The sequence below is a fragment of the Scyliorhinus canicula genome, unplaced genomic scaffold, assembly GCF_902713615.1.
Source record: "Scyliorhinus canicula unplaced genomic scaffold, sScyCan1.1, whole genome shotgun sequence".
Taxonomy (NCBI): Eukaryota; Metazoa; Chordata; class Chondrichthyes; order Carcharhiniformes; family Scyliorhinidae; genus Scyliorhinus; species Scyliorhinus canicula.
The window spans coordinates 40,502-66,911 of NW_024055947.1; the positions used below are offsets into that span (position 1 = coordinate 40,502).

The 26,410-nt window shown below is 49.3% G+C and overlaps 1 protein-coding gene and 2 pseudogenes across 1 annotated transcript; all 3 read right to left on the minus strand.

Annotated features, from left to right (window-relative positions):
* Positions 1-6,953: 6,953 nt before the first annotated feature.
* LOC119961360 (zinc finger protein 235-like) lies at positions 6,954-8,174 on the minus strand (the record flags this gene model as incomplete). The annotated part of the gene is made up of 1 exon (XM_038788747.1): positions 6,954-8,174. A coding segment is annotated over one exon (1,221 nt), but the record flags the coding sequence as incomplete, so codon positions are not given.
* Positions 8,175-16,680: 8,506 nt separating this feature from the next.
* Positions 16,681-17,127, minus strand: LOC119961359 (annotated as a pseudogene).
* Positions 17,128-17,477: 350 nt separating this feature from the next.
* On the minus strand, positions 17,478-26,118 carry LOC119961358 (annotated as a pseudogene).
* Between the last annotated feature and the right edge of the window lie 292 nt (positions 26,119-26,410).

A 26,410-nucleotide genomic window follows, 5' to 3' on the forward strand; every position in this document is an offset into this window, starting at 1 on the left:
GGCGGAACTACAGCAACTGTTCATTCCTGTCTGGCACAAAAGCAAAATGGGTAAGAGGGCCAATCCATGGCTTACAAAGGAAATTAGAAATAGTATGCGATCCAAGGAATAAGCATACAGATTGGCCAAGAAAAATAATAGGTCTGAGGATTGGGTGCAGTTTAGAATTCAGCAAAGTAGGACAACGGGATTGATTCAGAAGGGGAAAGTACAGTATGAAAGTAAGCTTGCAAGGAACATAAAGACTGACACTCAGAGTTTCTATATGTGAAGAGAAAGAGATTGGTAAAGAGAAATGTAGGCCCCCTACAGACAGAAACAGGGGAATGCAAAATAAGGGGCAAAGAAATGGCTGAGCAATTGAATACATACTTTGCTTCTGTAGAGAGAAAGCAGGGAATTATGGACCAGTAAGCCTAACATCGGTAATGGGGAAAATTCTTGAATCCATTATCAAGGGCTTTATAGCGGAACATTTGGAAAGTAGTGGCAGGATCAGTCAGAGTCAGCATGGATTTATGAAGGGGAAATCGTGCTTGACAAATCTGTTGGAATTCTTTGAAGATGTAACCAGTACAGTTGACATGGGGGAGCCAGTCGATGTGGTATATTTGGACTTTCAGAAGGCGTTTGACAAAGTCCTGCCTAAGAGATTATTGTGCAGAATTAAAGCGCATGGGATTGGGAGAAGTGTATTGAGGTGGATAGAAAACTGGTTGACAGAGAGGAAACAAAGAGTAGGAATTAATTGGTCCTTTTCAAATTGGCAGGCAATAACTAGTGGGATACCACAGGGATTGGTGCTGGGACCCCAGCTATTCACAATATATATTAATAATTTGGATGAGGGAACAAAATGTAACATCTCAAAGTTTGCAGATGATACCAAGTTGGGTGGGACGGTGAACTGTGACGAGGATGCAGGGATCCTGCAGCATGATCTGGACAGGTTGGGCGAGTGGGCAAATCAATGGCAGATGCAGTATAATTTGGATAAGTGTGAGGTTATTCACTTTGGAAGCAAAAACAGGAAGACAGATTACTACCTGGATGGTTGTAAATTGGGAGAGGGAAGTGTGCAGCAGGACCTGGGTGTCCTTGTGCACCAGTTGCTGAAGGTAAGCATGCAGGTGCAGCAGGCGGTAAAGAATGCTAATGGTATGTTTTGTTCAAGATAAATAGAGTACTCAATTATTTTTTTCTCCAATTACAGGGCAATTTAGCATGGCCAATCCACCTAACCTGCACATCTTTGAGTTGTGGGGCTGAAACCCAAGCAGACATGGGGAGAATGTGCAAACGCCACAGTGACCCAGGGCCGGGATTCAAACCTGGGTCCTTTGCGTCGCAGTCCCAGTGCTAACCACTGCGCCACATGCCACCCCGGCTAATGGTATGTTGGCCTTCATTGCAAGAGGTTTCGAGTACAGAAGCAGGGATGGGTTGCTGCAATTGTACAGGGCCTTGATGAGGCCACACTGAGAATATTGTGTGCAGTGTTGGTCTCCTTCTCTGAGGAAGGGTGTTCTTGCTTTCGAGGGAGTGCAGCGAATGTTTACCAGGCCGATTCCAGGGATGGCAGGACTGTCATATGAGGAGAGATCGATGAGGTTGGGATTGTTCTCGCTGGAGTTCAGAAGAATGAGGGGGGAATCTCATAGAGACTTTAAAATTCTAACAGGACTAGACAGAGGAGATGCAGGGAAGATGTTACCAATGATGGGTGTGTCCAGAACCAGGGGTTCTGAGATTCATTTTTTCCAATTCAGGGTCCTGAGGATTCAGGGTAAACCATTTCGGACAGAGATGAGGAGACATTTCTTCACCCAAAGAGTGGTGCGCCTGTGGAATTCATTACCACAGGAACTAGTTGATGCTAAAACATTGAATATATTTAAGAGGCGGCTGGATATAGCACTTGGGGAGAATGGGATCGAAGGCTTTGGGGAGAAAGCAGGATTAGGATATTGAGTTGGATGATCAGCCATGATCATGATAAAAGGCGGAGCAGGTTCAAAAGGCCTCATGTCTTCTATGTATCTATATGTATTATAGGTTTCTATGAGAGCCCCCCTCATTCTTCTGAAAGCCAGAGAATACAATCCTAACTGATTCCATTTCTCATACGTCAGTCCCACCATCCCAAGAATCTGTCTGGTAAACCTTCGCTGCACTCCCTCTCAAGCAAGAAGATCCTTCCTTTGATAAAGAGACCAAAACTGCTCACAATATTCCAGGTACGGCCTCGCCAAGGCCCTGCACAATTGCTGCATGATATCCCTGCTCCTGTCCTCAAATCCGCTCACAATGAAGGCTAGCATAGCATTTGCCTTCTTTACCGCCTGGTGTAGCTACATGTTTACCTTCAGTGTCTGGTGTACGAGGATACCCAGGTCCTGTTGCACATTCCCCTCTCCTAATTTATGGCCATTCTATGTGGCCTGGCCGACACGTGACTCCAGATCCGCAGCAATGTTGTGGTTGATTTGTAAGTGCCCTCTGAAATAGCCTCACAAGACACGCAGTTCAAGGGCAATTGGAATGAGCAGTAAATGCTGGTCCAGCCAGTGACGCCCACCTCCGAGGTACAGTGAAAAGTATTGTTCTGCGTACAGTCCAGACAGATCATTCCATACGTGAAACAATCTAGGACAGCCGATAAATACACAATGTAAATACATGGACACAGACACCGTGTGAAGCATACTGAGTGTAGTACTACTCAGTCGATAACCTGTGTATGTATAAACCAAATGTATAAATTACATATTAATGTATTAATTAGCTACAAGTCTGTAACATGATTAAATAAGTAGTGATCCTTAATTGAGTTACAATTAATTAAACAATAATGAATCAGTAGTTCTAGTAAAAGTCTGAGTTTTATTTGTTGTAAAAATATAAAAGCTTAATCGCTGTGTATATAAAGAATGTGCGATGAGGATAAATGTACTGGCAAGGGAGACCTTCCAACTCTGATGAGCCTCAACATTTGAAACTGTTTGAATAAGCGGTTGTACAGAATCAGATAAAGGGATAGTATGAAACAGTTCAATTGTATTCCTGTCAAAGGAAATGAGAGAAGGTGGTGTCAGTAATTAAAGATCCAATTAAATTAAACTGGTGCCCAATTAACCAATGGTCATGTTACCACAGGCCCAACTCTGACATGAGGTAATGGTCACTTTGGGGGTAAAAGTCAAGGTTCCGAAGGTCTTCCTTGTTGGCCAAGTACTGAAGACTCTTGAAGCCGAGTTCCAAGGAAATTAGTGTCAAAGAAGGAGCCAGGTAGGAATACTCTTCCACAGACTGGTCACCACCTTGAAGTAAACGTCAATGTCTTCAAGTCAGTCAGTAAAGCTTTTCTTTAAAAAAACTTTTTAAATTTACTGTCCAGAATTCTGCCTTTGATTTAATTGGTTAAAGTCTTGTCCGAACCAAAGCAAATTTATTAATTGGGGATGTCTGAAATCAATTAATATCAGAAAGCATCAATCTTCAATTTAAAACTTGCACTTCTGTAGCGCCTTTCACAATCACAGCATGTCCCAAAGAGCTTCTGAAGTGTCGTCACTGTTATAGGAAATGCAGCAGCCAATTTCCACAAAGCAACATGGCACAAACAGCAATGTGGCAATGTGCAGATGATCTGATTTTGGTGATGTTGATTTAAAAAAAAATACATTTTGTTACGGTTTTGTAATTTTATCATAATAAGTGACAACAGTAAACAATGCAAATCCACATAAAACATTGTGCATAAATCATCTCCATCCCTAACCAGTCCCTCCTACCCTCAACAGAGAATGGCCTAACTACCCCCCTTTTTTGCCTCTGCTGACAGTTAATTTTCTCTAAAGAAGTCAACAAAGTGCCACCTCCTGATGAACCCGAGCGTTGACCCTCTGAGGGCAAACTTGATTTTTCAACTCTTGACAAATCCAGCCATGTCGCTAACCCAGATCTCTGATTCCGGGGCTTCGAGTCCCTCCACGCTAGCAATATCCGTCTCCGGGCTACCAGGGAGGCAAAGGCCAAGACATCAGCCTCTCTCGCCCCCTGGACTGCCGGCACTCCAAAATCCTGCACCTCTGGGCTCGGCACCACCCGTGTTTTTAGGTCCGTGGACATGACATCTGCAAAACCCTGCCAGAATCCCCCAAGCTTCAGGCAGGCCCAGAGCATACGGACATGACTTGCTGTCCCCCACCACACACCTCTCCTCTACCCCAAAAAACCTGCTCATCCGGGCCACCGGCATGTGTGCCCGGTGAACGGGGCAGCACGATGGCACAGTGGTTAGAATCGCTGCCTCACGGCACCAAAGTCCCAGGTTCGATCCCGGCTCTGGGTCACTGTCCATGTGGAGTTTGCACATTCTGCCTGTGCTTGCGTGGGTTTCACCCCCACAACCCCAAGGTGGATTGGCCATGCTAAATTGCCCTTTAATTGGAAAAATAAATTGGATACTCTAAATCTTTTTAAAAATGTCTGCCCTGTGAACGACTAAAAATTGTATCAGGCTGAGTCTGGCACATGATGAGGACGTATTGACTCTGCTCAAGGCATCCGCCCACAGACCGGCCTCTATCCCTCCCCAGAGCTCCTCTTCCCATTTGCCCTTTAGCTCCTCTATCTGAGTTTCCCCCGACTCCATGAGTTCTTTGTAGATATCGATACCTTTCCCTCTCCCACCTCTCATAACGTTTAAGAGCCTTCTGACATTGGTAAGTTGCCTGCCCTTCACAAACCCCGTCTGGTCTTCCCTTATCACCTCAGGGACACAGCCCTCTAGCCTTGAGGCCAACAGTTTGGCATCCACATTCAATAGGGAGATTGGCCTATATGACCCGCATAGCTCAGGGTCCTCCTTCAGGATCAAGGCCTGTGACATTGTTGGGGGAAGGGCACCCTGCTCCCTTGCCTCATTAAATACCCTCACCAGCAGCGGGCCCAGCATCTCCGAGAACTTATAAAATTCCACTGGGTAGCTGTCTGGTCCCAGGGCCTTACCCAATGTCTGGCCTCCAGCCCCTCTACTATTTCTTCAATTCCAGTCGGGGCACCCGACCCCTCCACCTGCCCTTCCTTCGGACTTCAACTCACCCAGAAGCTGCCTCATCCCCTCTACCCCAGCTGGGGTTCTGACTCATATAACTTGCTATAAAACTCCTTAAACACCCCGTTCACCCCTGCAGGGTCCAAGACCGGGTTCCCACCTCTGTCCTTCACTCTTCCAAGCTCCCTGGCCACCCTCCCTTTTCCTCAGCTCGTGCGCTCGCATCGTACTGGCCTCACCATACTCGTATACCGCTCCCCCCTCGCCTTCCTCAGTTACTCCTCCGCCTTCCCTCCAGATAACAGCTCAAACTCCATTTGTAGCCCCTGCCACTCCTTCAATAACCCCACCTCCGTGGCCTCCGACTATGTCCTGTCCACCTGGAGTATTTCCCCAACTACCCTATCCCTCTCTGCTCGCTCCACCTTTTCCCTATGGGTCTGTATCGACATTAACTCCCCCCTAACCACTGCCTTCAGCGCTTCCCAAACCGTTGCTGCCGAGACATCCCCCGTGTCATTTATTTCCAAATAGTTCTGGATAGATTCCCTCACCCACCCGCACACCCCCTCATCCGCTAACATTCCCACACCCAACCTCCATTGCGGGCGCTGCCCTCTCTCCTTATTCGCCCGTAAATCCACCCAATGTGGGGCATGGTCCAACACAGCAATTGCCGAATATTCAGTATCAACCACCCCCACCAGTAGAACCATGCTCACAATAAAGAAGTCGATCCGGCAGTACGCTTTGTGCACATGGGAGAAAAAAAGAAAATTAATTAGGTTGCCTTCATTTGCTTGGCGAAGCTCTCCTGCAGGTTCTACAGTCAGCTTCGCTGCTCAACTAATTCTTCTTGGACGACCATTTCTGGTCCACGGCACCACATACTGGTGGGGGATTTCTCCTCACTGTCTCACTCTCCGCCAATGTTTCTAATAGAATTCCGAAACAAATCGGGAGAATAGGTTCAAACGGTCCGTCACGAGTGGGAGCTCGACCTCCTACTCCATGGCCGCCACCAGAAGTCAAAAGGATGAAATTTACAGACAGTTTGGTCCGGTGGGCTCGTGGAAGGGAGGGAAGCAGCCGAGGCAGCTGATCGGATTGACTCAATCTCATGTCACAAAGAAGCTTCACAAGCTCCTCAGACTCTTGTTGGAGGTGAGGATGGAAGAGACAGGGGAGAGCGAGAGTACTTCAAAAGGAACTAACTAGGGCAGCACGGTGGCCTAGTGGTTAGCACAACCGCCTCACAGCGCTGAGGTCCCAGGTTTGATCCCGGCTCTGGGTCACTGTCCGTGTGGAGTTTGCACATTCTCCCCGTGTCTGCGTGGGTTTCGCCCCCACAACCCAAAAATGTGCAGAGTAGGTGGATTGGCCAAGCTAAATTGCCCCCTTAATTGGAAAAAATAATTGGATAATCTAAATTTATAAAAAAAAAGGAACTAACTTGTGTCAGAGATATTAAAAAATTTCAACACTGCATATTTAACATAATTCTAATTTATTTAACTTTCAGCCAGAATATTAGCCCCTGTAAATGGGCTGGAGTTTATTATTAGGAGAAAGAGACCCAAATGAACATGGTTCAGTCCTGAATGTGAGGAACAGGAAAATCCAATCACTGTGGTTACTTGTGGCCTCGCTGGTGTCTCAGCAGGTGGGATGACTGAGTGAATCCCTTCCCACACTCGGAGCAGGTCAATGGCCTCTCCCCATTGTGAATTCGCTGATGTACAGTGAGGCAAGAGGATTGTCTGAACCCAGTCCCACAGTGAGAGCACCTGAACGGTCTCTCATCAGTGTGAACACGTTGATGACACATCAATTCCCCAGAACTTTTATAGCTCTTCCCACAGTCTGGACATTGAAACGGTCTCTAATCAGTGTGAACTCGCTGGTGTCTCAGCAGGTGGGATGACAGAGTGAATCCCTTCCCACACGTGGAGCAGGTGAACGGTCTCTCCCCAGTATGAACTCGCTGGTGTTTCCGCAGTGTGGATGATTCAGTGAATCCCTTCCCACACGTGGAGCAGGTGAATGGTCTCTCCCCAGTGTGAACTCGTTGGTGACTCAGCAGGTTGGCTGACTGAGTGAATCCCTTCCCACACGTGGAGCAGGTGAACGGTCTCTCCCCAGTGTGAACTCGCTGGTGAATCAGCAGGTGGGATGACCGAGTGAATCCCTTCCCACAGGCGGAGCAGGTGAATGGTCTCTCCCCAGTGTGAATTCGCTGGTGTTTCCGCAGTGTGGATGATTCAGTGAATTCCTTCCCACACGTGGAGCAGGTGAACGGTCTCTCCCCAGTGTGAATTCGCTGGTGTTTCCGCAGTGTGGATGATTCAGTGAATCCCTTCCCACACGTGGAGCAGGTGAACGGTCTCTCCCCAGTGTGAACACGCTGGTGACTCAGCAGGTCGGATGACTGAGTGAATCCCTTCCCACACGTGGAGCAGGTGAACGGTCTCTCCCCAGTGTGAACTCGCTGGTGACGCAACAGGTGGGATGACTGAGTGAATCCCTTCCCACACGTGGAGCAGGTGAACGGTCTCTCCCCAGTGTGAACTCGCTGGTGACTCAGCAGGTTGGCTGACAGAGTGAATCCCTTCCCACACGTGGAGCAGGTGAACGGTCTCTCCCCAGTGTGAACTCGCTGGTGACTCAGCAGGTTGGCTGACAGAGTGAATCCCTTCCCACACGTGGAGCAGGTGAACGGTCTCTCCCCAGTGTGAACTCGCTGGTGTTCCCGCAGTGTGGATGAATCAGTGAATCCCTTCCCACACGTGGAGCAGGTGAACGGTCTCTCCCGAGTGTGAACTTGCTGGTGACGCAACAGGTGGGATGAATCAGTGAATCCCTTCCCGCACTTGGAGCAGGTGAACGGTCTCTCCCCTGTGTGAACACGCTGGTGACTCAGCAGGTTGGATGACTGAGTGAATCCCTTCCCACACTTGGTGCAGCTGAATGGTCTCTCCCCTGTGTGAACTCGCTGGTGACTCAGCAGGTTGGATGAATTAGTGAATCCCTTCCCACACGTGGAGCAGGTGAACGGTCTCTCCCCAGTGTGAATTCGCTGGTGACGCAACAGGTGGGATGACTGAGTGAATCCCTTCCCACACGTGGAGCAGGTGAATGGTCTCTCCCCAGTGTGAACTCGCTGGTGTTTCTGCAGTGTTGATGAGTTAGTGAATCCCTTCCCGCACTTGGAGCAGGTGAATGGTCTCTCCCCAGTGTGAATTCGCTGGTGTTGCCGCAGTGTGGATGAATCAGTGAATCCCTTCCCACACGTGGAGCAGGTGAACGGTCTCTCCCCAGTGTGACTACGTCGATGAGTTTCCAGCTTGGATGGGGAAGTGAATCCTTTCCCACAGTCCGCACATTTCCACAGTTTCTCCTCAGTGTGACTGCATTTCTGTCTCATGGGGCCCGATGACGTGTACGGTTTCTCCCCACTGTGAACGATGCTTTTTCCTTCCATGTTCAATATCCGCTGATATTCAGGATATGATAAATTGAGGGCTCTTGTCAGATCCTAATGTGATGCTTGGTTTGAGTTTCCGGACTTTGAAGCCTCCCCTTCGAACACCCTGTGAAAGTGATTTAAAACAGAAAATAGGGAGTGAGAGAGAACCCACAAAAACACAAAGGCAGGTTGTGAAATTGAGCTGAATGATTCTGGTCATTTGTGGGGCTGGCACTGGGAAAAAGTGACCATAAAAACTGCTGGATTGTCACAAAAACCCAACTGGCCTCTTTGGGAGGAGTGAGAAAGAGGTGAAGAGGGATTTTGTATATCTACAAGTCATATTAAAGAGAATAGTTGGCAAAGCAAATTCAATCTTGAGCTTCATAAACAGTAACCAAAGAGAAAATGCTGGAACATCTCAGCAGGTCTGGCAGCATCTGTAGGGAGAGAAAAGATCTCATGTTGAGTCCAGAGGGGCTGGTTTAGCTCACTCAGCTAAATCGCTGGCTTTTAGCAGACCAAGCAGGCCAGCAGCACGGTTCGATTCCCGTACCAGCCTCCCCGAACAGGCGCCGGAATGTGGCGACTAGGGGCTTTTCACAGTAACTTCATTGAAGCCTACTCGTGACAATAAGCCATTTTCATTTCATTTTCATTTCATGGTCCTTTGTTAACTCTTTTCCTTCCCTACAGATGCTGCCAGACCTGCTGAGATGTTCCAGCATTTTCTCTTTGGCTTCAGATTCCAGCATCCGCAGTAATTTGCTTTTATTCATAAACAGTAATATTGATCCCAAAACTATGCTTCTGGTGGCACGGTGATTAGCACTGCTGCCTCACGGCGCCAGGGACTCGGGTTCAATTCCGGCCTTGGTGACTGTGTGGAGTTTGCACTTTCTCCCCGTGTCTGTGTGGATTTCCAGCCAGTGCTCAGGTTTCCTCCAACAGTCTAAAGGGAACGTTAGGTGGATTGGCCTTGATAAATTACCCATTAGTGTCCTGGGATGTGCAGGTTATGTGGGGCTATGGGGGTCACAGGGACAGGGTAGGAATGTGGGCCCAAACAAGTGCCCTTTCAGAGGATCAGTGCAGACTTGATGGGCCGATTGGCCTCATTCTGCACCTTCGGAATTCTATGATTCTATTTCTATTCTATGCATCTTTATAAAGCTCTGGTCACCACTCTTCAGGGAGGATGTGAAGGTTCTTGAGAAGGTGCTGAGGAGATTTACCAGTATGGTTCCAGCAAAGGAGGTTGAGGGGAGATTTGATTCTGGTCCAAAAGATTTTGCCAGATTTCCATCGGGTAGACAAAGAAACTCTTTCCATTCACTGATCGTACAAGCAGATACGTAGATAGGGTGGAATTAAGTTAATCTGTCAGGACACAGATTGAAAGTTTTGGGTAAAACCTGGATTGAACTATATCAGATCCTGAGGGGTCTTGACAGGGTGGATGCAGAGAGGATGTTTCCTCTTGTGGGAGAATCTGGAACAAGGGGTCACTGTTGCAAAATAAGGGGTCACCCATTTCAGATGGAGATGAGGATTTTTTATTCTCTTGAGGGTTGTAAGACTTTGGAACTCACGTCGTTAAAAGGCAGTGGAAGCAGAGTCATTGAATATTTTTAACGCAGAGCTGGATACATTCTTGATGGGCAAGGGGGTGAAAGGTCATCGGGGTAGGCAAGAATGTGGAGTTGAGGTTAGAATGAGATCAGCAGCAGTCTAATTGAATGCTGAGCAGGCTCGAGGGGCCGAGTGGCCTGATCCAAGTTTGTATGTAAAAGGTACAGGAGATATGAGGTGATATGAGATATATGTTTTTACACAGCGAGCGGCAATGACCTGAAACTTGCTGCCGAGGAGGGAGTTTGGAAATGGACACAATGAATCATTTGATTTCAAAAGGAAATTGGATTTGAGGGAAATAAACCTGCGAAGATACAGGGATAGAGCAGGAGAATGGCACTGACTGGATTGCTCCAGAGAGATAGCATGGACTCAATGGGCCGAATGCCATTCTCTGTGTCATCATATCTCTGACTCTCTTGTATAATCTAGTTTTGTAATTTAACCCTGGGGGGGGGGTTCAGATATCACTCAGGTAAATCTGTGCTACACTCCCTCCGAGGCCATTCTATCCTTCCTCAGGTTTGATGCCCAGAACTGAACACAGTTCTCCTGGTTTGGTCTAACCAGGGTTTGTGAATCTCGGGGCTTTTCCAGTCACACTGAGATCTGAAATAGAATAGTACAGCACAGAACAGTCCCTTCGGCCCTCGATGTTGTGCCGAGCAATGATCACCCCACTTAAACCCCACGTAACCCGTAACCCAACAATCCCCCCATTAACCTTACACTACGGGCAATTTAGCATGGCAAATCTTCCCTCACAGACAGAACAGACAAACCTTTTACCTTCCACACCCAGATGCTGCTGAAATTCAGGTTCTGATGAACCGAGTGATCTGTCAGATCGCGATGTGACGTTTGGTTTGTGTTTCCCGTCTGTTAAACCTCCACTTCCAGTATCCTGTAAATTTACAGAAACCTCACTGTCAGTTTAGGATAGAAATTCACAACATTCTCTCTTCGCCAACTTTGATTAAATGTATTCCTGGAGGTTTGATCACATGACCTGCCCCTATCCTCCAGCCATTAATCGGTCAACACAGTAAATATAAATAATGTACCTCGGGGATTCACGGCCTAGATAGCAGGGAGCGGAGTTTGCGCAAATCCAGGCAGGAGGAGCTTCGGAACAGTAAATATAAATAATGCACCTCGGGGATTCACGGCCTAGACAGTAGGGAGAGGGGTTGGTGTGAACCCAGGCAGGAGGAGCTTCGGAACAGTGAATATAAATAACGTACCTCGGGGATTCATGGTCTAGACAGCAGGGAGAGGAGTTGGTGCAAATTCGGAACAATAAATATTGGCACCCAATTATTTTTCCAATTAAGGGGCAATTTAGCATGGACATCTTTGGGTTGTGGGGGCGAAACCCACGCAGACACAGGGAAAATGTGCAAACTCCTCATGGACAGTGACCCAGAGCCAGGATTTGAACCCGGGTCCTCAGCACCACAGGCAGCAATGCTATCCACTGTGCCACCATGCTGCCCCACAATAAATATAAATAACGTACCTCAGAGTAAAGCTGATTGGCTGGTTGGAAATCTGTTCTAAATTTGAGAAACTGGAGTAATTAACTAAGTAGGGAGTAACTCGGAGATCAGTAACTAGGAGATTAGTAACACGGAGATTGCTATTTGTATCTATATCAACGATTTGGATGAGAATGTACAAGGCATGATCAGTAAGTTTGCAGATGACAGTAAAATAGGTGGTATTGTAGACAGTGAGGAAGGTTGTCAAAAATTGCAGCAGGATCTTGTCAGCTGGGGAAGTAGGCTGAGAAATGGCAAATGTTGTTCAATACCATCATGGGCAGCACGGTAGCATTGTGGATAGCACAATTGCTTCACAGCTCCAAGGTCCCAGGTTCGATTCCGGCTTGGGTCACTGTCTGTGCGGAGTCTGTACATCCTCCCCGTGTCTGCGTGGGTTTCCTCCGGGTGCTTCGGTTTCCTCCCACAGTCCAAAGATGTGCAGGTTAGGTGGATTGGCCATGATAAATTGCCCTTAGTGTCCAAAATTGCCCTTAGTGTTGGGTGGGGTTACTGTGTTATGGGGATAGGGTGGAGGTGTTGACCTTGGGTAGGGTGCTCTTTCCAAGAGCCGGTGCAGACTCGATGGGCTGAATGGCCTCCTTCTGCACTGTACATTCTATGATACTCTATGATAATACAGATAAGTGTGAGGAGTTGCATTTCAGAAAGTCAAATCCAGGGTCGGACTTTCACAATGAATGGTAGGGCCTTAGGGTGTATCATGGAACAGAGGGATCTTGGAGTTCATGTGCACGGTTCTTTAAAGGTGGAGTCACAGATAGATAGGGCAGCACGGTAGAATAGTGGTTACCACAGTTGCTTCACAGCTCCAGGGTCCCAGGTTCGATTCCCAGCTGGGTCACTGTCTGTGTGGAGTCTGCACATTCGCCCCGTGACTGCGTGTGTTCTCTGGTTTCCTCCCACAGTCTAAAGATGTGCGGGATAGGTGGACTGGGCATGCTAAATTGCCCTTAGTGTCCAAAAAAAAGGTTAAGTGGGGGTTACTGGGATAGAGTAGATAAGTGGGTGGGGTGCTCTTTCTGAGGGCTATCCAGCTCTGGAAGACTCGATGGGCCGAATAACCTCCTTCTGCACTGCAAATTCTCTGATGAAGAAGGCTTTTGGCATGCTGGCCTTCATCAGTCAGGGCATTTAGTATACAAGTTGGAAAGTTATGTTACAGTTGTACAGGACGTTGGTGAAGTCGCACTTGGAGTATTGTGTTCAGTTTTGGTCGCCTTGCTAAAGGAAAGATGTTATTAAACTGGAGAGAGCGCAAAAGAGATTTACAAGTATGTTGCCGGGACTCAAGAGACTGAGTGAAAGGGAAAGATTGGACAGGCCAGGACCTTTATCTTTGGAGCGTAGGGGACTGAGGGGTGATCTTATAGAGGTGTATAAGATCATGGGAGGCATGGATAGGGTGAATGCACTCAGTCTTTTTCTCAGGGTTGGGGAATCGAGAACTAAAGGGCATAGGTTTAGGTTGAGACGGGAAAGAATTAATGGGAACCTAAGGAGCAATGGTTTTCCATAGAGGATGGTACGGAATGAACTGCCGGAGGAAGGAGTTGCGGCAGGGACATTGACAACACTGAAAAGGCATTTGGACAGATACATGGATAGGAAAGGTTCAGAGGGATATGGGCCAAATACAGGCCAATGGAATTGGCTTAGATGAGCTTTTTGGTTGGCATGGACCAGTTTGGGCCGAAGGGCCTGTCTCCATACCATAGATTCTATGAACCCCAAGTCTCTTTGGACACCCACTGTACTGAACCTCTTTCCATTTAGAAAGTACTCAGTTCTATCCTTTTTTGGTTCAAAACAGATAACCTCACACTTGTTTATAATGCCACAATCTTGCCCATTCACCTTGTCTGTCAGTCAATATCTCCTTGCAATTTAATGCAATCATCTATGCTGTCTATGATGCCACCGGACTTTGTATCATCAGCAACTCAGAGGGGCTGGTTTAGCACACTGGGCTAAATCGCTGGTTTTTAAAGCATACCGAGGCAGGCCAGCAGCACGGTTCAATTCCCGGACCAGCCTCCCTGAACAGGCGCCGGAATGTGGGGCTTTTCACAGTAACTTCATTTGCAGCCTACTTGACCAAAATGCATGACCTCACACTTATCCACAATAAGCTCCATCAGCCACATTTTGGACCACTCTCCGAACCTACTATATCCATTTGTAAGGTTCTTATTTTCTCATTGCAGCTTCCTGTCCCAACTATTTTTGTGTCATCTACTAATTTGGCTATGGAACCTTCTATCCCTGTATCCAAGTTGTTAATATAGATTATAAATAGCTGGGGCCGAAGGACTGAACTCTGTGGCAGCCCATTAGTTACATCTTGCCATCCAAAAAAGAACCATTTATCCTGACTCTCTGTTTCCTGTCTGTCAGCCAGTCTTCTATCTAAACTAATAAATTACTCCTAATCCCATGTGAATTCGCCTTGTCAATTAACCTGTGTGGCAATTTATCAAACACCTTCCAGAAGTCCAAATACATTACATCTACAGGGTCCCCTTTATCCACTTTGCTTGTTGCATCTTTGAAGAACTCACAATTCTTTAGTCCAGAAATTAACTTCTTAGTTAGTATATGAAATGGTGGAATGTGAATTCAATTTTTAAAAATCTGGAATTAAAAGTCTAATGATGACCATGAAACCATCGTTGTTTGTCATAAAACCCCATCTGGATCTCTCATGTCCTTTAGGGAAGGAAATCTCCTGCCCTTACCTGGTGTGGCCGACATGTGACACCAGACCCACAGCAAAGTGGTCGACTCTTAAAATGCCCTCTGAAATGGCTGAGCAAACCGCTCAGTTCAAGGGCAATTAATTTTTTTTTTTGTCCTTCAAATGAGCTTTATTGAGTGCAATTGAGACAAGTGGTTTCAAAGTCACATCATTACTATTCTTCAGAGCATTACACAAAATTGATCTTTGGACAAAGGCAAAGAGCAAATATTTGCAATTTAAATGTAGCAACTCGCCCTGTTACACACTTCACCATGCAGCCAAGGGAGATGGTTGAGTACAATGCACCCCAGCCAACCCCAGGATATTCAAGGTAGATCATTAAATGGGCACACCAGGTTAATTTTATTTTAAGAAGGTTGGAAGTGTTCTTGTACAAACAAAATATTACCTACCAAACATGATTTAGAGTACACTCAAACATATTGCATCAAACGCACATGATGTTCTGGTTAACAATACTGCTCATCTCGCCTTCCCACACTCCCCCAAAAACTGTACCAAATAGCTTGCCTTTTAACTCGTAGTTTTGCAGATTTTAATGCTGTACAGCAGACTGCATATTGCCCTTTGATCATTTGAACTCAGCTCCTTGAAACCTCATTACAGCCACATTCATGTATTGACACACATAGAATCATAGATTCCTACAGTGCAGAAGGAGGCCATTTGGCATTAAGTCTGCACCCAGCTGCTGAAAGAGCATCCCTACCCAGGGCGTCCTGTAATCCCATAATCCCGCCTAACATGCACATCTTTGGACACCAAGGGGCAATTTAGGCATGGCCATTGCACCTAACGTGCACATATTTGGGCTGAGGGAGGAACCCCGGAGCACCCACAGGAAACCCATGCAGACACGGGGAGAACGTGCAAACTCCACAGATATTCAGCCACACAAGGCCGGAATTGATCCGGGGTCCCTGCCGCTGTGGGGCAGAAGTGCTAACCACTGTGTCACCATAAAACACATCTGATTGTGGCAATAGACTCCTGGTGCTTCGTTACAGAGCAAAACTTCTTTGAAAATGGGGAAATTAAAAATAAAAGAAGCTCACACCAAACATACTGTTGCGGATATCTGAAATAAAATGAGAAAATGCTAAATAGCGGGTAGCAGGATATTCCCTGTATTTCCTGGATTTAATTCAGTTACAAGTGTCCATCTACAGCACGGGCAAGCTGGAATGAAGCATCAGAACTAACTCGGGTAGAGGCACAACTGCAATGCCCCTCAGAGAAACAGCTTCCCAATGCTGTTGGTTTCACACAGCCCATCTTACTGTGCCTGCTGCTAGCTCCCTTTGCCAGTGCTCACTGCCCAGACTCATAGAGAGTAGCCAGGAAGGTAAGCTGGTACTGTCCATGCCCATGGAACTGCACCTTTGTGAGAGTCAGTTTCTTAAAGAGAAGGGAGGTTAGGCAGAATAAACGGGGGCAAGCATCTCCCTCATTGCAGCATTTAAATAGTCTTTTTCACAACCTTAGTGTATCTCAAACCACTCTTCAGTCAATGAACTACTTCTGATGTGTAGGTGCTGTAGTAATGTATTCCCAACCCCCTGCCCCCCCGAAAGAAAACATTCATATCGAGAAAGGTTGCTCTGTGGGCAGCCTCCTGTGGCAATAGACTCCTGGTGCTTCATTACAGAAGGTGCTTCGTTGCCCGTGCTGTAGATGGACACTTGTAACTGAATTAAATCCAGGAAATACAGGGAATATCCTGCTACCCGCTATTTAGCATTTTCTCATTTTATTTCAGATGTGGGTAGCACCATGCTTTAGGGTAGCATGGTGGTTAGCATAAATGCTTCACAGCTCCAGGGTCCCAGGTTCGATTCCCGGCTGGGTCACTGTCTGTGTGGAGTCTGCACGTCCTCCCCCTGTGTGCGTGGGTTTCCTCCGGGTGCTCCGGTTTCCTCCCACAGTCCAAAGATGTGCGGGTTAGGTGGATTGGCCATGCTAAATTGCCCGTAGTGTTCTAATAAAAGTAAGGTTAAGGGGGGGGGGTTGTTGGGTTACGGGTATAGGGTGGATACGTGGGTTTGAGTAGGGTGATCATGGCTCGGCACAACATTGAGGGCCGAAGGGCCTGTTCTGTGCTGTACTGTTCTATGTTCTATGTGATCCAGTACTTGTTGCAAATGTCCCTTCACACTAGTCCCACAGTGGGAGTGGGTCACTCAAGCCTAAAATCCACTTTCCCACAAACAGGTGTGGTGCTACCACAAGGCACGCTGGATCCCAGACATCTGGTTGTGGTCAGCAAGGTGGCGGAACACAATCCGGCTGAGACGCCACCTACGTTTGACACCCCGCGGCCGAGAGGTCAGGACACAGCGATTACAAATCCGAACAGGGCAGCTGTCTCTCGGCAGGCTTGCAATCTCCTGGTCAGCTACTTCCTGCAGCTCCTTCGGCAAGATGGTATTTTTCCGGATAGCGTTAAGTCGCCGCCTCTCATCGGCAAACTCAAAGGCCATTTCCTCCTTTTCACATCCCGAAGCATCCGCCAGTCCACGTAGTAATTTCGAGTTGGTCCCCCATTCCCTCCTGGGATCCACGACAACAGCTGCCGTCCAGCTCCCTGCAACAGGCCTGAAGCCTGGCCCCACACAACCCTCGCTGCCGCCGCCATGTCCGCACGCGCATGCCTGTTTCAAGGGCAATTAATGATGGGCAGTAAATGCCAGCGACACCACATCCCCATGAAATTATTTTATTAAACTTGAGGAAGGATGTAAAGGAATTGGAGTACAGAGTCCAGAGAAGCTTCCCAAGAATGATCCCAGGGAGAAATAACTGGAGCTATGAGGAGAGGTTGAGTCTGTTTTCCTTGGAGAAAAGAAGGCTGTTTGGAGACTTGTAGAGGTAATCAAGATCCTGAGGGGTTTGGACAGGGTAAATAATGAAAAGCTATTTCCCCTCAGGAGTACATCAAGAACGAGAGAGCACAGATTCAAAATAATTAGCAAAAGGAGCAGAGGTGATGCGAGGCCAAATGTTTCCACCCAGAGGGTGGATGGAGTCTGGAATGAACATATTAAGATGGAGATGGAGCTTCAATCAATGTATTTAAAAGGGAATTGGATTATTATCTGCAAAGAAAGAATGTGCAAGGTTAAGGGATAAGACAGGGGAGTGGGATTAGGTAGAATGTTCTTTCAGTGAGCAGAGCAGGCTCGATGGGCTGAATGGCCTCCTCCTGAACTGTAACAATTCTGTGGTTCTGTCAGCACAGGCCCTCCATCATCAGCATTGGAACTGAAACTCCGATCATTACATTAACACACAACCACACTGGAATTTCAGAAAACTGGGAAATCTTCCGAAGGCAACTGACACCAAAATCAGGTGAAACTCACCAACCGCCCAATGTCTCCAACAGATTGATAGGATTGATGAAAGCTCAGTGTTTAATCTGGAAGAAGGTGAACCAGAGAACAGAAATAATTCAGAGTACGAAAAGATCAAAATAATGTCCCAGTCAGCAGATCAATCAGTCTCCTCTTATCATTGAGGAAACCAAATATTCAAAACAGTGTCTGAATCAAAGCTGATTTAATCAATATTTATACAGAACATCAATACACACCCCAGTTTTCAGGCTTATTAATATCAGCAGCAACAAACTCCAGCTGTCAGAGTGAAGATGGTTCAGTCTGGATGTGATTAACAGCAGAATCCAAATCCAATCCCTTCAGTCACTTGTGAAATAGCTGGTGTCTCAGCCTGTGGGATGACTGAATGAATGCCTTCCCACACACTGAGCAGATGAATGGCCTCTCCCCAGTGTGAATCCGCTGGTGCTTAAGTAGGTTGGACTTCCAAGTAAAACCTTTCCCACAGAAAGAACAGATGAAAGGTCTCTCCCTGGTGTGAGTGTGTTCATGTGTCAGCTGATCCTTTCGGCTTTTAAAGCTCTTCTCACAGTCAGGATATTTAAACGGCCTCCGATCAGTATGAACAAGTTGGTGTGTCAGGAGCTCGGATGAACGGGCAAATCCTTTCCCACAAACAGAGCAGGTGAACGGTTTCTCCCCGGTGTGAGTGAGTTTATGGCTCAACAGATCTCTTTTCCTTTTATAGTTTTTCTCACAGTCAGAACATTGGAAAGGTCTCTCCTCACTGTGGATACGATGGTGTGACAGGAGGCCATATGAGGTTGTGAAGCCTTTCCCACACACAGAGCAGGTGAACGGTCTCTCCCCAGTGTGAACCCGCTGGTGTCTCAGAAGGTCAGATGGTTTAGTGAATCCTTTCCCACACACAGAGCAGGGGAATGGTTTCTTCCCGGTGTGACTGTGTTGATGAATATGCAGCTCAGACGGGTAATTGAATCCCTTCCCACAGTCTCCACATTTCCATGGTTTCTCCTCGCTGGGACAGCACTTGTGATTTGACAGGCTTAATTTTCGGCTGAAGCATCGTCCACACACAGAACACGGAAACACGTTCTCCCCATTTCTCCCCTCACTGTGGGAACGATAGTGTTTCAGGAGGTGGTACGAAGTTGTGAAGCCTTTCCGACACACAGAGCAGGTGAACGGTCTCTCCCCAGTGTGAACTCGCTGGTGTCTCAGAAGGTCAGATGATTTAGTGAATCCTTTCCCACACACAGAGCAGGGGAATGGTTTCTTCCCGGTGTGACCTTATTGATGAATATGCAGCTCAGACGGATAATTGAATCCCTTCCCACAATCTCCACATTTCCACGGTTTCTCCCCCATGGGACAGCACTTGTGTTTTGACAGGTTTGATAATTGGCTGAAGCTTCGTCCAAACACAGAACACGGAAACACTTTCTCCCTCTTGTGAGCGTTTTTTTTTGATTCCATGTTCAAAAGCTGATAATGTTTTGGCTCTGATGAGTCGAGTGACTGTTACATCCTGATGTGATATTTACAAATCACCTTTCCAATATCCTGAAAAATGAATTCAAAGAGGAGAAAAAGAGAGTGATAAACGCAAAGGCAGCTTGTGAAATGGAGTTGGATAAATCTGGTCATTTGTGGGACTGACAATAGAAAAAAGTGACCATGAAAACTGCTGAATTGTCATAAAAAACAACTGGTTCACCAATGTCCTTCTAGGAAGGGAAGCTGCCACCTGATCTGGGCCTACACTCCCGGTCTGGGGGAGAGAGGAAGAGGGAGGTGGGAGTGGGAAGGCTCGAAGGAGAGGATTTTATCAAAAACTCAACCAGAGCTTTCATGTGACGTCCAAAACCCTTAACCTCCACTTTCATCTCCAAGTGTCCCTCCAAGTCAGAAAACGTCCCGAATTGTCTGACTCAGTACTGGATAAGCAGAAATGTCCTCCATTTAAATATCAGGACGAGGAAAGCAATCATCTTCAGTTTCTGTTACATATCCCACTCCCTAGCTACTCTCTCTATTGCAACTCTTTGAGGCTAACCCAATCAGTTCATAATCTAGTTGTCAAATTTCATCCCAAACTGTTTTTTTGATGACACATCACTAAGACTGTCTATTTCCACCTCAGTAACCTTGTCCAGAGTTGCTGCTGCTTCATCTCATATGCTACTGAAATTCATTCAGTCCTTTCTCATCTCAAACCTTAACAACTCGAATTATCCCCTTGCCGGCCTCTCAGATTCAACTCCACACAAGGTCATGTCAAAATCTGCTGCTTGTATGCAGATTCACACTAATACCTCTTCACCCAACACCAGGAGTGACCAAATCCACTGGAGAAAAGGGGACATCTTGTGAGGGGGGAGGATATGGTTGGGGGGGGGAGGGTATGGTGGGGGGGTATGGTGGGGGGGGAGGGTATGGTGGGGGGAGAGGGTATGGTGGGGGGAGGGTATGGTGGGCGGGGGAGGGTATGGTGGGCGGGGAGGGTATGGTGGGCGGGGGAGGGTATGGTGGGCGGGGGGTATGGTGGGCGGGGGGTATGGTGGGCGGGGGTATGGTGGGCGGGGGGTATGGTGGGCGGGGGGGGGTATGGTGGGCGGGGGGGTATGGTGGGCGGGGGGTATGGTGGGCGGGGGGTATGGTGGGCGGGGGGGATGGTGGGCGGGAGGGATGGTGGGGGGAGGGTATGGTGGGGGGAGGGTATGGTGGGGGAGGGTATGGTGGGGGGAGGGGTATGGGGGAGGGTATGGTCGGGGGAGGGTATGGTCAGGGGAGGGTATGGTGGGGGGAGGGTATGGTGGGGGGAGGGTAAGGTGGGGGGAGGGTATGGTGGGGGGAGGGTATGGTGGGGGAGGGTATGGTGGGGGAAGGGTATGGTGGGGGAAGGGTATGGTGGGGAAGGGTATGGTGGGGGGAGGGTATGGTGGGGAAGGGTATGCTGGGGGGATGGTATGGTGGGGGGGAGGGGATGGTGGGGGGGGAGGGTATGGTGGGCGGGGGTATGGTGGGCGGGGGGTATGGTGGGGGGAGGGTATGGTGGGCGGGGGGTATGGTGGGCGGGGGGTATGGTGGGCGGGGGGTATGGTGGGTGGGAGGGTATGGTGGGGGGGAGGGTATGGGGGGGAGGGTATGGGGGGAAGGGTATGGTGGGGGGAGGGAATGGTGGGGGAGGGTATGGTGGGGGGAGGGGTATGGTGGGGAGGGGGTATGGTGGGGGGAGGGGTATGGTGGGGGGAGGGTATGGTGGGGGGGAGGGGATGGTGGGGGGAGGGTATGGTGGGGGAGGAGTCTGGTGGGGGAGGTCGGGTATGGTGGGGGGAGGGTATGGTGGGGGGAGGTATTGGTGTGGGGGAGGGGTATGGGAGTCTTTGGGGGCGAGGTATGTTAGGGGCGGGTTTATGGTGGGGTGAGGGTATTATGGTGGGGAGGGTATGGTGTGGGGAGGGAGGGTATGTGGGGGCGGGTTATGGTGGGGGAGGTTATGGTGGGGGGAGGGTATGGTGGGGGAGGGGTCCCTATGGTGGGGGTGAGGGTATGGTGGGGGGAGGGTTTATGGTGGGGGAGGGTTATGGTGGGGGAGGGAGGGTCTCGGTGGGGAGGGTATATGGTGGGGGGAGGGGAGGGTATGGTGGGGGGAGGGTATGGTGGGGGAGGGTTATGGGGGGGGAGGGGAGGGTATGGTGGGGAAGGTATGGTGGGCGGGGGGAATGGTGGGGGGAGGGTATGGTGGGGGGAGGGTCTGGTGGGGGGAGGGTATGGTGGGGAGAGGGTATGGTGGGGGGGGGGAGGGTATGGTGGGGGAGGGTATGGTGGGGGAGGGTATGGTGGGGGTGAGGGTATGGTGGGGGGAGGGTATGGTGGGGGAGGGTATGGTGGGGGGAGGGGAGGGTATGGTGGGGGAGGGTATGGTGGGGGGAGGGGAGGGTATGGTGGGGGGAGGGTATGGTGGGGGAGGGTATGGTGGGGGGAGGGGAGGGTATGGTGGGGGAAGGTATGGTGGGCGGGGGGGAATGGTGGGGGGAGGGTATGGTGGGGGGGAGGGTATGGTGGGGGGAGGGTATGGTGGGGAGAGGGTATGGTGGGGAGGTATGGTGGGGGGAGGGTATGGTGGGGGGAGGGTATGGTGGGGGGGAGGTATGGTGGGGGAGGGTATGGTGGGGGGAGGGTATGGTGGGGGTTGGGTATGGTGGGGGGAGGGTATAGTGGGGAGGGTATGGTGGGGCGAGGGTATGGTGGGGGGAGGGTATGGTGGGGGGAGGGTATGGTGGGGGGAGGGTATGGTGGGGGGGAGGGTATGGTGGGGGAGGGTATGGTGGGTGGGGGAGGGTATGGTGGGAGATGTTGATGACAACACCATTGATGGGGGAAGGGTAAAACATGTTGAGCATGAAGATTGTGGAAACTGGAGACATGTGGGTTTATCAGGGGTATTAAGTGCAGACAATTTACATGGTGGAGGAGGCCCAAGAGTTGTCCAAAACCAAAAATATGCCCTTGTAACATTCCAGATATAAAATATTTGACTTACACTCTGCCTGTTCCCCCCACCAACAGTGTGCACAGAGCTCTCTTGGACCTTAGGCTGCTCCCAGACACTCCATGCTGGTCCTCAACATATAAACACAAAAATGTTGTCAATATCCCATCCCTTGACAGACAGAAGCCTAACTACCATTGCCCACTCAGGTCACTTTCATCAAACCTCCTCCCCCAACTCAGTCAGAAGCCCTTCTCTCAATCTCCCCCATCTCACTCAGGTTCCTCTCTTCAGACCTCCTTCCCCACTCACTCCAACTACCCCTGCTCACGATCAATCTACTTTCCCCAACCTCCCCTCCCCATGCTCATTCCCTGCAGCTGTGATCATTTAGATCCGAAACATTAATTGTTTCTCTCCACAGCAGCTGACAGACCTGAACATTTTTTTACAAATGTTTTTATTCGCCATTTTCCTCCAAAATTTACACCCCACCCCCAAATAGTAAATGGTAACAAAGACAAAGTCAATCCCCTTAACAATAACAACAATCCCATCATCCCACCACCCCAAACAACAGCCCACCTGTCAATATATGCATCCAATAAAACAAACCCTCCCACGGTGGAAACAAAAAACAAAAAGAGAAAAACAGAAAGGAGTCGGAATGCCCATGGTCACCATCGAGTCCACTCCCCCCCCCAACACATTCAACGCCGTCCAACCTCTGAAAGAGTACCGTATGTGATACTCAAGAGTTGTAAACATCCGCCCTCTCCAACTCTTACCGCCCGCTGCCTCTTGCAAAACTCCTCCCCCCCCAACCTCGGTTCCTTCCCCCCAACTTTCCACCCCGGCTAGACCACTCGGACCCTGTTCTGCCTGGCTCCGATGGCCACAGCCTCTCCCCACACCTCACTCCCATTCACTGGCCAATTTAAACCGCCTGGGTCCCTTTCCCCCTTGCCCGGCCCAAGGAAATCCCAGAAATCCCGTTTTAGCACACATACCCCACATATCCACCTACACCCCAAAGAGCCCTCACTTCTAGTGCAAGTCCCACCACTTCCCTTGTCCAAATATACACACCATTGGCTTCTTTAGATTGTACACCCGCACGCAGTGAAACAAAAAAGAAGAGACAAAAAAGAAGAAAATACAGTCCTGAGGTTACATCGGCACATGGCCATTTCTCAATTCTGCCACAGTCCTTCTGCCTTCGCAAACTCCTCCGCTGCTTCCGCCATTCCAAAACAAAAGTCCTTGAGCTTGTAAGTCACCCTCAGCTTCGCTGGATATACAATGCCGCACTGCACCTTGCTAATGTACAGTGCCCTCTTCACCCGGTTGAAAGCAGCCCGCCTCCGCCCCAGCTCCACCGTAAAGTCCTGGTTACACATATACCGGCTCCAGCCCACTGCACCACCCGCTTCTGCTTGGCCCAGCACAGGACCTGCTCCTTCACACTGTACCTACGGAAGCAGAGTCACTACCCTTGGCAACTCACCCGCCTTAGGTACAGGCCTCCACGACCGATGAACCTGATCCAGTTCATATCGGGAGGGATCCTCCCCTGCCCCAATAGCTTCACCGGCAAAATACTCAGTCGGCCTCGGCCCTTCAACTCCTTCGGGCAGCACCACAATCCTCAAATTCTGTCGCCTGGATCTGTTTTCCAGGTCTTCCAATTTTCCTCACAGTTCACCTCCATCACCTTCCGCATCTCCTTCCCCATCGAGGTAAGTTGATCACCCTGTTGAAACACCATCTCCTCCACTTCCTTCAGTGCCTCCCCTTGCGCCCGCACCTCCGTCACTGCGCTCGCCACCGCTGTTGTCACCGGGGAAATCGTCTCCTCCACCAGCACTCAACTCAAAAACTCCCTCATCTCCTTTCTCATCGCCTCCAAGTGTTTTGTAAACTGCCTTTTGAATTCTGCAGCGATCACCTTGGTTATTTCTTCAGCCTTAAGCAATGCGGCCTCCCCTGCTGCTCCATCCTCCTTTTTCCCTGGTGACCTCTCCACTCCCCGACGGGCCTTCAGCTGATTTTTTAACGGCCGTTTTATTACTGACCCTTGACATCTTCTTCTGCTGTGCCTCCTCTGCGCCTTCTCCGTGTCTTTGATGCCTCCGTAGACCCTGGCACCGGGCTTAAAGCCCCGAAAATGCCGTTCCGAACGGGAGCCGTCCATTGCGCAGCTGCCTCCCGCCCACCGTCACCCGACAGACCTGAACATTTATCCACATTTTATGTCTTTACTTCCGATTTCCAGCATCCGCAGTATTTTGCTCTAATTTGAACCTTCAGACCTCCTCCCACCCAGTCAGCTCAGTGGAATGTCCTCCAGCTGTTTTGTTTGGATTGTTGTCACCATCCGGGTCACTGGGACCCTGAGGCCCAGCCCACACGTCTGGCCGAATCTGCAAATGCGCTCCGCTGCCTGCCCAAACAAGATGGCGGCCGTTAACCCGGGCCTGTTTCCGGGAAAAAGCCCTGGAGCAGAAAGCAGGGGACTGGCAAGCTTCTGTCGGGGCTTGCAGCCTGCACCAGGTGTTTATGAAGAACGGTCTTTGTGGAATGCTGACAGAGGGAGTGAAGGGAAAATGTGTTTGGTGGTGACATCACGTTGAAGTTGGCAAAAATGGCAGAGGATATGCTTTGCATACGGAGGCTATTGGGGTGAAATGTGAGAATGAGAGGGATTCTATCCTTGCTCTTGGAGGGAAGGGACGGGGCGAAGGTAGTGGTGTGGGAGAATGACAGCGTACTGTTGAGGGCGCTGTCAGCAGCTGTAGGTGATGAATCATGGTTGAGGAAGAAGAAACACATTTGAAGCACCACTTTGGTAAGTGGCATCATCGGAACAAATGCGACAGAGGCGGAGAAGCTGAGAGAAAGTGAGGGAGTCCTTAAAGGGTGTCGGGTGCGAAGATAGCTGTGGGTGTCAGTGGGATTGTAATAGTAGATAGTCTATTGCCGGAAATGGAGCCAGCAAGGTCAAGGAAGGGAAGGGAGGGGAGGAGTCTGAGATGGACCAGGTGAAAGTGATGAAGGGGTGGAAACTGGAGAGTGGTGGTGGATGGGAATTGTCCAGGCCTCTTTTATTCAAGTATTATATCAGTTTTAACCACCCTATCTACCTGTCCACCAATGGACATGCACACCAAGGCCCCTCTGATCCTCTGCACTTCCTCGGGTCCTACCATTGATGATTTATTCCCTTGCCTTGTTTACAGTTTCATTACCCAGTGTGAAACCACAGGCTGACCTTTTGCTGTGTAAAACCTAACATTCCACAGGCCCCATTTTCCTGGAACAACATGAAAAATCTGCTGCTTTCCAGATCCCTTCATTTCCTCTCATCTGTTTAAAGCCACAAACAGAAAGGTCCAGTTTTCTCCTGGAGTTTGAGACAAATCAGCTTCAAAATGATACAGAGTTTCAGCCAATGAGAGAGATCCTGGCTCAGCCCCGCCCCTCATTCACTCTGATTGGTTGGAGGACCAGCCACTCCCGCTCGGTCTGCAGTCCCGCCCCCTAATCCAATCACTCCCCGGACACGGCGGGCTGGAGCATGCGCAGTGCCTGGAGTAGCTCCTGTTGAGGCGGTTGTTCGGAAATTGCCAGTCGATCTGATACCGCCGGGTAAGTCATGAGGGAGCCGGCGGATGGGTCGGCCGGCTTCATAAAAACTCCGTGCAGCCCAAGCCCCGAATACGAAGCTCGGATACGGCAGTTGAACCAGCGAAAGCTGCTCAGGCTTTTCCTCGAGACAGGGCCGGGTGCATGCGGAGAGAACGAGAGGCCCGGATTTGCTCCGCCTCCCATTCACTCGGATTGGCTGGAGGACCAGATGCTCTTGTTCTGTCCTCCAGCCCCGCCCCCTCTTCCTATTGGACCGAACCCGCCGTCAATCAGTCCTGGGCATTGTGAGCTGGAACAAACCCTTCACCATCATTATGTGGAGATGCCGGCGTTGGACTGAGGTGAGCTCAGTAAGAAGTCTGACACCAGGTTAATGTCCAATAGGTTTGATTCAAACACGAGCTTTCGGAGCGCAGCTCCTTCCT